At 46.0% G+C, this 15,337-nt stretch overlaps 1 protein-coding gene across 2 annotated transcripts; it reads left to right on the top strand.

The window, feature by feature from the left end:
* The first annotated feature begins 9,449 nt into the window (after positions 1–9,449).
* On the top strand, positions 9,450–12,643 carry LOC100273552 (uncharacterized). Of its 2 annotated transcripts, none has more exons than XM_008669304.3 (7): positions 9,450–9,694; positions 9,805–9,842; positions 9,937–10,164; positions 10,370–10,590; positions 10,699–10,856; positions 10,951–11,383; positions 11,472–12,643. In XM_008669304.3, the coding sequence occupies exons 1-7, from the start codon at positions 9,617–9,619 to the stop codon at positions 12,425–12,427; spliced, it is 2,112 nt and encodes a 703-aa protein (XP_008667526.1). In that variant the 5' UTR covers positions 9,450–9,616; the 3' UTR covers positions 12,428–12,643. The 2 variants fall into 2 exon arrangements, with proteins under 2 accessions (XP_008667526.1, NP_001141442.1); NM_001147970.1 differs by having other exon boundaries at positions 9,544–9,694; positions 10,370–10,586; positions 11,472–12,610.
* The last annotated feature ends 2,694 nt before the right edge of the window (positions 12,644–15,337 follow it).

The raw sequence follows: 15,337 nt of genomic DNA on the forward strand, positions 1-15,337 counted from the left end.
GCTCATGACTGGTCTTTCCACTCAACCAATTAACGAAAAGAAGATATCGAGGGTCAAATTTATCAGGACCATCGATCCACTGGAAAAAGAAACACCTCTCATGTCCCTAAAATAATGGAAAGATGCACTATTACATATCTACAAAAAAATGAATGCGAACAAAATTAAGTGATAAGTCATAAGCTACGTACGTCCAAAGTGCCACAAAGGTAGTAGCAGCGAGCAGCCGTGTCTGGATGTTGTGATTGATGTACCCAAGCCAGTCTGCCACAGTCACAGTTAGGCACGGGGAGTTCAGGAGGAACAGGAGCATCCTTACTAGATACGTCCGGATATAACTCCCGAGGACGACCTCTCTTCTGCCACAACGCCTCTCGGTACATGTCTTTCATCTAATAAACGATTATAATTATCACTTATACCTAATATGCTTTATAATAAGTTTACACAAACTAATAATCGAAATGATAATATAATAGGTGTATACAAATTATTAAACTAAAAACCTAATATACAAAACGAATCAGTTCGAAATCATACCTTGGTCTACGAAGTGAACCAACTCAAATCTTTGAATCCAGGAAATTTTTACGAAGTTTGGAAATGGGATGAAATGAGCTGCTCTCGGCCAGCCGCGCGGGCGTTTTTATAGGAATTCGTAGCTCGGCGCCAAGATCTGTGGCGCCGAGCTACGAGGCCGCGCCACCGCCACGTCAGCGCCAGGTCAGCCCTAGACGCAGCTAGCCGTTGCGGCCACGTCACATCTCGGCGCCTAGCTCGGCGCCACAGCCTATGGCGCCGAGCTAAGGGTCCAAAACTGCATTTAAAATTTTTTTAGGTTTAAACGTGAATTTATTTCTGTTTAAGGGCTAAAATACAAAAAATTCGGGCGCTTGTGCCGTCGCGGACTCGCGGCGTCGCCGTACAAGCTGGGGGATTCCGTACGGGGCGACATGTGCCGCCTGCACATGTCCGTCATTCGAGCCAGCAGATTAATATAAGCCGCTAGACTTGACTCCTTTACAAACTGGAGCTAATTCATTAAGCTCGTGAGTCATAATAAAAAACAATATACATATAATACAACAATATAATTAATTAATAACCAATTTAACAGTACAAAAGCGTAATAATACTTACAATTTCACGACATCGATTCTACACCAAATTAATATATAGGTTGTTCGCTTCGGATTGATGTCAGTTGTTTAGACTGTTGTAGTTATAATCTATATAAATAAAATGCTATAAAAGTAGTAGAAGCTGGTATAAAATAAAGCCCTTATAGTTCACCACTTTTTAGTTTATCCAACAAGAGACTGTTTTACTGACAAGCTGACTCGAGTTTAGCTCGAGCCAATAAATCAAAAGTAGAGGGCGTGTTCGGCTGGCTACAAGCCGACACTGTTGCAGCTGTTTGGATTGCTGCAGCTGCAATCCATAGAGAGAAAAATACTGTAGAAGCCGCAGCCGCAGCCGGATTGCAGCCGCAGCAAGCCGCAGCGAACAAGCTGAGAGACTAGAGACTGTTCTGTCCCCAGGCCTAGTGTGGCGTGAGCAGTGAGCTGCTGGTGTCGCTCACAGTTTACCTACCTACCACCGTTATTTTACCATCAGTCATCTCCTGCTCCTGTAGCAAGTTCCATCGACACTTTTGGCCGTCTGCTGTGGACTTGTGAGTCGTGTGATGACTGATGGGAGCGGTTGCTTACAAAGAATAGGTAGCAGAACCCTCTGAAAAAAATATGACCTCGCGTCCACAAGATCACGGACACGTCCTACTAGTACATGAAAACTTTTGCTGGTATCCAAACCCTAACGCATCCATTAAAAAGCACGATATGCCTTGCTTGTAGGCACAGACAGAGGCGGTTGCTATTGCAGTGTTTACTTGGAAAAGATCGTTTGGTTTCAATTCAGCTTTCAACATCTAGCACCGTGGAAGCAAGCCGGACGTTACGATCGATGACTTTCTGTTCACTAGCTTGATGGACGACGCTGGCCGCGCGCGAACGCGTTCGTATCCACCTACCGCCCGGAGTAAAATCCTTCAGATCTCCCTGTCGCACTCTGTTAAACGTGAGGATTAACAACAGATGACAAAACGGATATATAATATACGTTCTTTTTTATTTATCATGTTTTAGTGTAAGAATAAACTAGCAGACGACAAATATTTAAAAAAAATAGATGTAACATATATTAATAAATTAACGCTTGTTGTTCCTGTACAACCCTTGACGTGCTGAAACTACCTAGCATTATTTTATAACAAGAAAAGGCAGATGACAAAAATAGATGTATTTCTATGTGCACGCCAAAGAAAAATTTCATGACCGATTCTATTTATAAACTCTAATTAAGTAGTACTGCAGCATGCCATGTGAAGCAGGTCGGAGAACAAGGGACAACATGGCAAGTTGGCTCAGTCAAGTGATACATCAAACCTGTAAACAACTACTCCCTTGATTCACGTTTTGGGGTTTTATTTTTTATGGTAGTTTTTATTATACACATGGAAACACACAATATGTCTAGAGATATGAAGTAAAACAGTATATCAAAAAAAACTAAAACGTATTATTATAATTAGTAAAAGTGGGAGTATTTGTTTTCGTAGGGTCTCTCCTTGGATCAGTACTAGAGATGGCAATGGGTACCCGCTACCTGAAACCCGGTGAGTTTTTGCTCTATTAGGGTATGAGTTTGGATCAATTTCTCTATTCATGGGTTTGTTAATGAGTTCAAATGGAAACCCAACAGATACGTGAGCATGTGTTTGTTTTTCCACTACCCATACCAGCAAACTCATGGGTTTTTAAAACCCGCCTTAAAATCAATATTCCTTATAAATATGTCTCATAATATTATTAATTGAATATGTTCTAATTGAAATAAACTTCATGTAACAAATTTTAGGCTAAAACTAGTTATCACTTGTTCCTTTTATGCTAGCTTATTAATGTATTGATTGTCATTTACATGATGAATTATTTTTTATGTTGATGTTAGTGGATATGGGAAACTCGTTGGGTACCCGAAACCGCATGGGTATGGGTTTGGGCAAAATTTTATACCTGTCATGGGTATGGATTTTTTGCGGACGTATTTTTTCTTCACAGATATAGATTTGGGCAAGTAATATCTAACGGGTTTTTACACATTGCTATCTCTAATCAGTACTCTCTTTTAAGTCTTCATGCAGTGAGGGTAACGGATAGCAGTTTGCAGAAGAATCAGTACGTATGTCGGCATGTGATGCCATTTAGCACTGAGCATATTTCTAAATCGCCCATGCTATTTGGCTTATTTGCATTGTAAAAACCTTTCCATTAGTGTACATTATGCACACACACGTTTTTATATTTAATTAGCGCCGACTCATTGAAACTATACTATTTTCGTAAAGGTACTTGGAGTTTTTTTTACTAGTATATAAAGGTCTTTACATCTCTTCACTTGTGCCTATAATTGTGATTAAGCTACCACAGTTCCATGATTGCTTGGAGGTATCATCCAAAAGAATCTAAGAAGAAAAAAAATAATCAATTTGTAGAACATGCATGGGTCATGGCCTACCCATATGGCTAACACTAGTATTTTGCCTTTTCTTTCTATAGATATGAATGGAGTACCATGGCAACTAACTGGCCTAAGCCTGTCTCCAGCAACGTTCTCTATATGCATCATCTATATCTGTTCTTTACAGTATTCTCTAAAAGATTCTATCTCCTATATCTACTTTCTCTCCAACAACTGTCGGCGTTTCGAGACCGGGGGTCCCTGGGCCGACGAGTGAATGTCGCCGCGTGCCCCAGCCCAGATGGGTCGAGCGCGAGGGCGAGCGCGAAGGGGGGAGAGCGAGGCGGCCGGAGACCGGCGTGAGAGAGGTTGGAATCCCGCGGCCTTCGTGTTCGTCCCGCGCCCAGGTCGGGTGCGCTTGCAGTAGGGGGTTACAAGCGTCCACGCGGGAGAGGGAGCGGGCGGCCCCAAGCGAGCGCCTGTCTCGTCCTCGTCCCCGCGCGGCCAACCCTCTCTAAGAGGGCCCTGGTCCTTCCTTTTATAGGCGTAAGGAGAGGATCCAGATGTACAATGGGGGGTGTAGCAGAGTGCTACGTGTCTAGCGGAAGAGAGCTAGCGCCCTAAGTACATGCCGTTGTGGCAGCCGGAGAGATTTTGGCACCCAGCTGGTGTGATGTCGTGGCCGTCGGAGGAGCGATGGAGCCTGGCGGAGGGAAAGCTGTCGGAGCGGTTGAATCCTTGCTGACGTCCTCCTGCTTCCGTAAGGGGACTGAGAGCCGCCGTCGTCACGGAGTATGCGGGGCGCCATCATTGCCTATCTGGCGGAGCGAGCCAGATGGGACACCGGTCTTGTTTCCTGCGGCCTGAGTCAGCTCGGGGTAGGGTGATGATGGCGCCTCCTGTTGACGTGGCTGGTCTGCGCCCTAGGTTGGGCGATGTGGAAGCTCCTCCAAAGCCGAGGTCGAGTTTGTCTTCCGTGGCCGAGGTCGAGTCCGAGCCCCTGGGTTGGGCGAGGCGGAGGCCGTCGGCTGAGGCCAGGGCGGAGTCCGAGCCCTGGGGTCGGGCGAAGCGGAGTTCGTCGTCTTCTGGGGCTGAGCCCGAGTCCGAGCCCTGGGTCGGGCGGAGCGGAGTTCGCCGTCTTCCGGGACTTAGCCCGAGTCCGAGCCCTGGGTCGGGCGGAGCGGAGTTCGCCGTCTTACGGGACTTAGCCCGAGTCCGAGCCCTGGGTCGGGCGGAGCGGAGTTTCCTATGGTGCCTTCGGCCGGGCCTGACTGCCTGTCAGTCTCACTCTGTCAAGTGGCACCACAGTCGGAGTGGCGCAGGCGGCGCTGTCCTTCTGTCAGGCCGGTCAGTGGAGCGGCGAAGTGACGGCGGTCACTTCGGCTCTGCCGGCTGGGGGGCGCGCGTCAGGATAAAGGTGTCAGGCCACCTTTGCATTAAATGCTCCTGCGATTTGGTCGCTTGGTGCGGCGATTTGGTCAGGGTTGCTTCTTAGCGAAGGCAGGGCCTCGGGCGAGCCGGAAATATGTTCGCCGTTGGAGGGGGGCCTCGGGCGAGACGGAAATCCTCCGGGGTCGGCTGCCCTTGTCCGAGGCTAGGCTCGGGCGAGGCGTGATCGAGTCGCTCGAATGGACTGATCCCTGACTTAGTCGCACCCATCAGGCCTTTGCAGCTTTATGCTGATGGGGGTTACCACCTGAGAATTAGGAGCCTTGTGGGTACCCCTAATTATGGTCCCCGACAACAACGTCCTCTAAATCACGTCCTCTATATGTAAATACCTATATTAAAGACATTTTTTAATTTTTAATTTTTGTACATACGTATTTATCATACTCTTAAATGTATTGTACATATTTTAGTTTTACTAAACCAGTTGTTTAAAATATTTAAATAGATAGAGAACCGTTTAGAGAAACTCTATATATAGAGGATCCAACAGCGTCATCTAAATTTAGAGGATCGTTTAGAGGACGTTGCGGGAGGGAGTCCTCGTCCTCTAAATTTAGGGTACAAGACCCTTTAGAGCTCCTTGTTGGAGCTAGTCTAAATAATGTATTTGTCTGGGGAAGCATAGCATTTAGTTGGGTTTCACAAGGGGCGGACAAACAAGGGGGCCTCTGTCAGTCCTTTGCTTTCTCCCTTCTGAAGCAGATTTTGGTACAGAAAGCACAAAGGGTTAATAAGAAAAGTTCCAACGGTATTTAATATTTTAATATAGTTATTGTTAGACCACCGTTCTCGAAAAGTTGGTTGACAAAATTAAGAACGTAGCCATTCTTTTAACTACTTCCATAGCCCCCCATATATATATATATGTTTAAGTAAATACTCCCTCTGTTTCGTTTTAGTTGTCGCTGGATAGTGCAAAATTGAACTATTCGGTGACAACTAAAAATAAACGAAGGGAGTAATGTTTAATAGCGAGGCTATAGTTAAATTATAGTGGCTAACTTCAGCTGTTGGTACGGAATAAAGTAGTAGCAGAGCTCTCCGCTAATGCTACGACCGGCTTTTAAAACACAAAAAATATCATTCTTTAAATAATGGTACGGAATAAAGTAGTAGCCTGCTCAATGTCGGGCAAATATCATCTGAATATCTATCCGATGGGGGATAGAGAGGGTCTTGTTATTCTTATGTTCCGGGTTGGATATATATCCACATAAAAAGAATAAGTCACAAATGTCATTAATTAACTTAATATTTTTATTTAAGGAGTTACGAAATGTTGCCAAATGTAGAGAGAAAATGAGGTTAGATAAGAAATTGCTAAATTTAAAAATTTCGTTTAGAAAACTGTTGGAGAGGAATTTTTCTATTAACGACCTAAATTATTGATTTAGGAAGTCTTTTAAATAACTAATGGAGTTGCTCTTAAGCTATATGTACCGATGAACCACAAACGAGACGCTACACACATCGAGTAACATATGAAAAAAAATCCAACATCGACACACTATACAATGCTGTAAAGTTTAGATAGACTATGGAAACGTTATTATATTATATGCAGCGTCTGCTTCCGTGGTACTGGAAGGCCCAGAGGTGAGATCTGATGTGAGTGATAATAGATCATGATCCAAATACCTCTTCATAAAATAGTAAGGTTCTAAATAAATTTTAGTTTAAAATGAATAGGAATAGAACCCGATCATAATCTGATTCGATCATTAAATTATATAGCGTAAAATTTAAAGTCTATTGTCACCTATAAATGTGGAGTTGGAGGTAGATATAGTGGGAGGTGGGAAAGAGTGAGGTGAAAATAAATAATAGAATATATATTAGTTAGTATAGGTAGAAATTTAAGTTAAATATTATCGCACAAGATTGTGATATATAGTAGATAATCTCGCTAAGTAGGATAGAATATTTTTTAAGTGAAAATTTAGAGTTTCGTGGATAGCCATAGCCTTCTAGCCTCTAAGGCTGTGCGCAACGGCAGCCTCTACGCTGCCCCCTCCCCTTGCATGGCGCGTGCAGGGGGCGCTCCACGCGCGCAGCGGTGCCCCCTGCACCGCCCCCTAGCCCGCCGTCCTCCTCTCTCTCCCCCTCAATCTGGCGTGTCACTGTTCATCACCCTAAACACTGTGCTGTGGGTCCACGAGTAATTGTTAGTAGATAAAAAATTGATAGTTGGTATAGAAAATGATATTTTATAGTGGTAGTGGGGTATAGGGGGAGTATTTAGGGGGAACCGCTGCGGGAGATGAAAAAATAGGGGGAAAATAGGGGGGAAAAGTGATATAGGGGGAAAAATTTAGGGGTAACGGTTGCGGATAGTCTAAGACTGGTTGCAACGGTTCACTCTTGGACTCCCCTCCCCTAATCCTGTAGCTCGCGTAGAGGCTACAGAACAACTCTTCAACCCGCAACGACGTCCTCTACGGCGCCCCTAGGTGGCGCTCGTCTTCTCTCTCACGCCAGATCTGGAGGAGCACTGTTCTCCCCCCACGCTGCTTCGCGGCGACACCTCCGGTCGCGCGCGCCAGAAGAAATCACCGGCTCCGCTTCGCGGCAGTTGCTGGTGGGTGTGGATTCGTCGTCGATTCGAGTCTGCGATGGCGGCGGCGATGGCGGAGGACACCAACCTCAAGCCGGTGGTGCAGGTCGTCGACCTCCGGAGCATCGCGGTCACCGGGGCCCCGGGCTCCGGGCCCAGGTTCCGCGCCATCATCTCCGATGGCGTCGCCACGGGGCACACGCTCTTCGCCTCGCAGCTCTGCGACCTCGCGCGCTCCGGCGTCGTCCGCCGCGGCTCGGTCGTGCAGCTCCTCGACTACATCGTCAACAACGTCGGTCCGACCCGGAACAGAAAGTATCTCTCTCTCCCCTCTTCTCTCCTCTTCTGCCCCTCCCACCCGACTGGATCGATCTGTGTTCCATTTGGTTGCGCTCTTGTGGGTTTGGTTTATGGTTCAGGCCTACCAGGCTACCAGGCATACGAAATTGGGTCTAATCTGTTTGATTATGTGCTTGTTTGTTCGATCTAGTAGTTGCGTGAGAGTTGCATTCCGTTCAATTGGCCGTTGGCTTCGGATTTACCAGCGTATGTATTCATGCATTCCGTTAATGTTTGGTTCAGTGGATCTGTTCGCGCCATCATTTCAATCCGTCCCCGTGAACGGTGTTGCTGATTGAATTGAGTGTGTACTTGCCTCTTAATTTTTTTGTCAGAAATATACTAAACCATAATAAAAGTTATGTTCATAACCAAATTGAAACTCGCCAGCCATGAACGGATCAGAATTTTCATCTTCGTGGTGAAAACATAGCATGTCTGTGGTTTGGTATCTAGCTGTGCAGCCGATCAGTTTATACTTGCCTCTTAGTAATATAGTTTTACAGAATATGATAATTTGGGATAATGGATATGTTCCTAAGTAAATTGGTGTTCACTAGCCATGAATCTGTTAGAAATTTCCTCTTCATGATAAAATAGTGCTCACTAGCCAGGAATCGATTAGAAATTCCTTCTTCACAATAAAAAGCTGGTTTGTCTATGCTTTGGTATATGACCTTGCGACTAATGGTCGGTGTCCACTAAAAATCTTCTGTGACAGCATTTCAAGATCGTGGACAGGAGATACTTGGTTGCTCAGCTCGAGAGCTCAACATTTTTAAAGAGAACAAAGATCCTCGCTACACAGATGTCTTGAGCAATTGCTTGTATCAGAACTATTTGTTCAGGCTAAAAGTGAAAGAAGAACAATACGGCGATGTACGACAAGTGAAAAACACTGTGGCCAAGGTGGAGAGGGTGGATCCTTTGGCTGAGAGTAAAATTCTGCTTGATTCCATTTCAAGGTTTATACCATGAGAGTTTTGTTCTTACATCTATCAGCTGCTGGTAAGTGTGTTGCCCGCTTAGAAGTGGTAATTAATATGTAGCTTTCCCTACTCACACGCCCGGAGGTTTCTTTCTCGGATAGAATTCTATCATTCAACGATCACGGTAAGAGGAGCCCTGGTCCAGGAGGAGAACACACTTAAAATATCAAGCACTTCCATTTTTGTCCATACAAATGTATACACGAATTTGTCACTTCGATGTATGTATTTTGTTCAAATGTTTGGATGAGTGGACATAGTCAATGTTCCCAGCGTGCATAGTTCAAAACAAAGTAAAATGATTTTTAATAATTTTTTATAACGAAACAGTGGAGATCAACTTGAAAAAAAATTTCTAAACTTAATGCGTAGCCGGCCAAGCGTTTGAAAGAAGAGGAAAGAAAATAGAAAATAAAGTTAGTTATGTTAGTTATGTGGAAATGTATATTTAATGTGTAGAGGGATATATAGAGGAATTTATAGGGGGGACGGTTGCAGGACGGGTAAATATAGGGGAGAGAATCTTGCTGACGTGACTGCATAGTAACATTTAGGGGGAAAAATTTAGGGGGAACGGTTGCGGACAGTCTAAAAAGGTGTCTCTCTAGTACTGGATCAGTCCCTCTTCCTTTTCCCTCTCCTCAGTCCCTGTCTGCTGCTGCTAGACAGCACAAACTGCGGTCCGGTGCGCTCTCCTCGGCGGTGGAGTTGGAGCTGCAGTGCAGGGGAAGAACCGAAGAAGCGAGCTAGAGCCGCAAGAATGATAGGCGCCAAGGCCAACGCCGCCGGCCCGTGCCCGGAGTATGCGGAGGTCGACCCCACCGGCCGGTACGGACGGGTATGGAATCGCCGCTACCACTGTAGCTACTCCTACCACCGTTGTTTGACCCGTCTGCTCACCAATCCGCTGATCCGTTTCCCTGCATCTTTCCTCCTTGTTTAACGCAGTTCAGCGACGTTCTTGGCAAGGGCGCGTCCAAGATTGTGTAAGATCCGGCGCTGTTCTCGCCAAAGCTGCGTGCTTTCAATCTTGCTTGCCCACTGAGTCCCTGATCCGAGGTGCGTGTGCGGGGACTGCAGGTACCGGGCGTTCGACGAGTACCAGGGGATGGAGGTGGCGTGGAACCAGGTGAAGCTGCACGACTTCCTGCAGAGCCCCGAGGACCTGGAGCGGCTCTACTGCGAGATCCACCTTCTCAAGACGCTCAAGCACCGCAACATCATGAAGTTCTACACCTCCTGGGTCGACGTCTCCCGCCGCAACATCAACTTCATCACCGAGATGTTCACCTCCGGCACCCTCCGCCAGTAAGCGACCAACCTCCTCCGCACCTGTATCGCCTAAAAGTTGTTGCGGCCTTTTCAGATTATTTTCTCTCTCTCTCTCTCTCTCTCTCTCTCTCTCTCTCTCTCTCTCTCTCTCTCTCTCTCTCTCTCTCTCTCTCTCTCTCTCTCTCTGCTTGATTGCTTCTTGGACTGATTGGTCGTAGTTACGCGTCTATTGATGATTTAGGTACCGGCAGAGGCACCGGAGGGTGAACATATGGGCGGTGAAGCACTGGTGCAGGCAAATCCTCAGCGGCCTGCTGTACCTGCATAGCCACAATCCGCCCATCATCCACCGGGACCTCAAGTGTGACAACATCTTCGTGAACGGCAACCAGGGAGAGGTCAAGATTGGCGACCTCGGTCTCGCCGCCATCCTCCGCAAGTCCCACGCCGTCCACTGCGTAGGTAATCCATCTGATTCGCACACTAGCGAGAAATTATGTTGCCCGATCACTACTGGCAATAGCTGCGCGGTGATTTGATGGCGCTAGATGTGTCGGATCGGTTGGACAGGTACACCGGAGTTCATGGCGCCGGAGGTGTACGAGGAGGAGTACAACGAGCTGGTGGACATCTACTCGTTTGGAATGTGCGTGCTCGAGATGGTAACGTTTGAGTACCCGTACAGCGAGTGTACACACCCTGTGCAGATCTACAAGAAAGTGATCTCTGTAAGAAGGCCCCCTGGACCCTATGAGCAATTGTGATTCTGGTGTGCAGTTTGAAATGATCTTCCTGACTTCAGCTAGTTGTTTGATTTGGTAGGGTACTAAGCCAGAATCTCTGTACAAGGTGAAAGATCCAATGGTGAGGCACTTCGTCGAGAAGTGCCTAGCAACGGCATCTCAAAGACTGTCAGCAAGAGAACTGCTTGAGGATCCCTTCCTACAAAGTGATGACGTGGTTGCTTCTTTGGATGGTGGAAATTACCATGTGCCGGCCAATTATATACCTCAGCCTTCATATTTAGGGCATACCTACAGCAATGGCTCCATGATGAGTAATGGATTCTCAGAAAGCATTGATGAAGATGCTCTCAGTGAAGACTGCGAGGATGATGACATGAAAGGCCAAGATGGCATTGACCTGTTCAACGAGAATGAAGGTGAGCTTCTTGGCAATGTGGATATAACAATCAAAGGGAGAAAGAGTGAGGATGGAGGCATATTCCTTAGATTGCGGATTTCTGATGATGATGGTATGCACAATTTCTATGGCATAAACTTCTGAAGTTTTGAAAAATCGTTTTTGGTATCACTGAAAGTTGTTGTTTTTTTCATATGCAGGACGGGTACGCAACATCTATTTTCCTTTTGACGTTGAGGCTGATACCGCACTAAGTGTTGCTACTGAAATGGTAGCCGAACTCGATATAACTGACCATGAAGTTACTCGGATTGCTGACATGATTGATGGTGAGGTCAGTGCACTGGTACCAGATTGGAGGCCTGGTCCGGGCATAGAGGAGGCTCCTGACACTTCATACTGCCACGATTGTGGATCCATCGTGTCATCGTGTGGTTCACTTTACGCCTACATGTCATCAGGCCGTCGAGGTTGCCAATGTGCAGAGGTACATGGGCGGTTTGAGGAGATCACGTTCGAAGCTGATGGAGAGCAGTGTGATTTGCAGGAATCTGCAGGCAGCTCTGATGATGGAGGTGGCCCAACAGAGCACTATGTCAAAGGCAAGGAGTCCACTCATGTGAATGGCCTTCTACAGATGGGTAGAAGAGATCTTTCTAATCAGCTTTGCTTCAGTTCATTCCAAGAGCAATCATGTTCATCTAACCATTATGAGAACGAAACTAACCATCACACAAATGGGTTCGACATGAAGCATGAGGTAAAGATTGCCAAGTACAAAGCACGGAAAATGGCACAGTTAAAGAGGGCTATCCATCCATCTCTTGACTTCGACAATGCAAATGGAGTAAATAGGATGAAGCCTTCACTGAACAAGCTGCAATCTTTCCATATTGGAAAGAACCACAGTTTCCGGGTACCGACCGGTGACCGAAGCCCGGGTAAAGTAAGTACGGATTACCATTCTAATTTGAACAGCCAATTATCGCATAGCAGGCACCCCGATCCAGGAGCCCAAAGGGCCTGGCATTGTGAGGTCAATGCAGCTGGGAGCTCTGATTGTATGTTTACAGCAAGGCGCTACTATGCCGGAGCTCAGTTGCCACCAAATCTCCCGCGAACAAAATCTGTACCCCTACATGCTGTCGACGTCTGAAATGCTCTTGCCCTGTAAAGTTTATAGTGTACATCTGTTTTGGTTCTTTCTGTACCCATTATGAAACGTAGTTGCTGAGAGCAGGAGACTGAATGTGACGAGGTTGCATGTGGATTACGGCTGAGCTGTTTGTAAATTTCCATCTTGTGAATTCAGAGAGGTTAGATTGTTCGAGTCCAATCCACATCATTTGCCTCACTGGGGCAACCAGTTTTATCCTCTTTACTATAGGCAAGAGCCGATTTCCGAGATGCAAAATTGCTGTTAATCAGGCAGAAACAAGGCATGGGACTCTATCCTTGCGTTGGTACTAGATGCCACCTACCTCTCCTAGTTCCAGTTGAATATACATCAAATCTGCATTGCCAGCCTATGCATTTGCATTGCCAATGCCAACTGCTGCATGGACGCTGCACTAATCAATTGACGCTTCCATGACTCCATCCTGACCGTTCGGCATTTGGCAACCCCATGTTCCTTTGCCGCTTCTTTCATGACAGAGCTAATTTAGGAACTTCATTTTCTAAAAGATTTCTATTTTTCTAAGAAAAATGGACTAATTTTCTCTCTAATCCTATTCGGAATTGGAGATGATTGATATGAAAAATGAACTAATTTTCTCTCTAATCCTCTTCAACTCCGAAGGGGATTTGAGTTTCTAAACTAGCCCTTAAAGATATATCTTTCGCTTGAGACGTAAAAAGGGTGTATTAATGACAGATGTGTGAGCATCACTTACAGAAGTTGCTTATAGATTTTTCCTTTTTTATGGCCATGTACTTACTTCGTCCAGCAAGGGATGCCCACCACATGCTGCCTGATAATTCAGTTGCCTAGATCGAGATCGCTATACGATACGCAGCCATTGGTTCCAGATCCTGGGACAGGACAAATGTGTCCATATATATCGCCATAGATAATTTATGAGGAATTAGGAAAATAGGCGGTCTTGTTTGGAGTTCAAGGAGATCTTTTCATCGTCTTCTCTCTGTGTTTGCCCAGGTCATCAATTACTGTTTACGCCTGGATCACCAACAAGAGGCACGTTAGCATACCTAGTGCTAACAAAGCACAAGCGAAGAACTGGTCGTCGTTGGATTAGAAAACCGATATGAACTGGGAATGCTTTTACCAAATCGAAGGAATTATAGCTAGTCGTGAAGCTATAATTAATAGCGTTTCCATTTGATGTGGACAAGTTTGTGGTCATGAAAAGCGGTGATGTGAAGACGGGCCAAAAGTGACAGTTTTAAGGAACTCCAAAAGCTCTGATGAAGTGTTCCATAACAATAAGGGCTCCTGCAACTAACCAACCAACCTTCTGAAGGTAGTGCGGATGCTTAGATATATTCAGATAAGATAGAAACTGAAGCAGTCAAGCACCAAGTTAGGCTGAAGGTGGTAGGAAGTGAAAGGTGCAGCACTGCCTTCCTATCAATTGATTGGTTCAGAGGGGAACCAACGGCGGCTCTCCTGCCTTGCTGCTTCGGACGTTGCCCTGCAGCTTTGATTCAGAAACTTCAGCAATAACTGGCCATACAAATTTATTCACAAGATAACAGACCATTCAAAACTTTATGGTGTTGTCAATGTCTCCCAATATGTGACTTCATCGTGGTTCAGTTATTGGGCCACAGTCCCTGCAAGCCGGAGCTGCTTGATTGTCTGGAAAGAAAAGAAAATAAATGAAACAAACTACTAGAAGCATGATCTTGAAGAAACAACCCCACTTCTCTAATGCAGAATGACTGACTGATCTGGCTCCTCGGTGGCAAAAGCATGTGCAGGATAGGAGTAGCCGAGTAGGGCGTGGAAAGGCCATGGCCTTATCCAGAAATGCAGATGAGGAAGTTGCTCTCTTGGGAACCACCAATATTCCAAGAACCGGATTGTTAGGCAGTACTCCATCCGTTTCAAAATAGTAGTCGTTTTAGCTCTATATTTTTATGTTTATATTTATAAATATGGATGATTATAAATCTAGACATATATATATAACACATACTGATTGTATGAATCCAATAAAAAAAGTAAAATAAATTTTAATTTGGGACATAGGGAGTAGTAGATAGAACAGAGATGCAGTAGAGTCTATAGTTTGTTACCTACATATGTGTTGGACACCAAAATGAGCGGACGGTCCGGCCCAAGGGCCCGGACGGTCCGCGTGTCCCGAGATTAGATTAACTCGGATGTTTATCCTTATCTCGTGCGTGGTTATCCATCTAATCACGTGAGAGTTTGTTGGCTATCTCTTAGGAAAAGGTCCAGACCTCCTCCCCTATAAATATAAAGGGGTACGGCCGATTGAGAACCCCCGAACACATTTCAATCGAACCAATTACCTTATTTACTTTTCCTGCCCTAGGAGTAGATGTAGCATAGTTCTAGTTGTAGTCTTCCACATATCCACCTCCACCCCTATTCGACTCTACGTCGTCTAGATCCGTCTTGGGTGGCCTGCCGATCCCAAGACGACCCTAGGATCTCACCCCTCTCGGGGGGCAAGATCTAGTTGTCCATCCAAGACTTCTTCCTCGATTTGATCTCTTAATTCCTAGGCGACTCCACGTCGTCTTAGGACGCCCCGGGTGACCTGTCGACCCGGAGCACCTTAAGATCTTTCCCCCCAGGGGACGAGATCTAGATTCCAGCAAGGAGGAGGAAGACGACCCTGTTGCCAGGTCGCGGACCGTCCGGCCCAGAGCTGCGGACCGTCCGGTGTGACGCAGGGAAGACACCGCTTCTGCGCCTAGGTCGCGGACCGTCCGGCCCAAGATTGCGGACGTCCGCGCCTGACTAGAGGACACCGCCACGGTTCTTGTTGAGTGTTTCGCGCTCCAAAAAGACGTCAACAATATGTATTGTCTTCCCAACCTAACCAAGCATTTATATTCTTTTCTGATACGA

This window comes from Zea mays, chromosome 2 (genome assembly GCF_902167145.1).
Source record: "Zea mays cultivar B73 chromosome 2, Zm-B73-REFERENCE-NAM-5.0, whole genome shotgun sequence".
NCBI lineage: Eukaryota > Viridiplantae > Streptophyta > Magnoliopsida > Poales > Poaceae > Zea > Zea mays.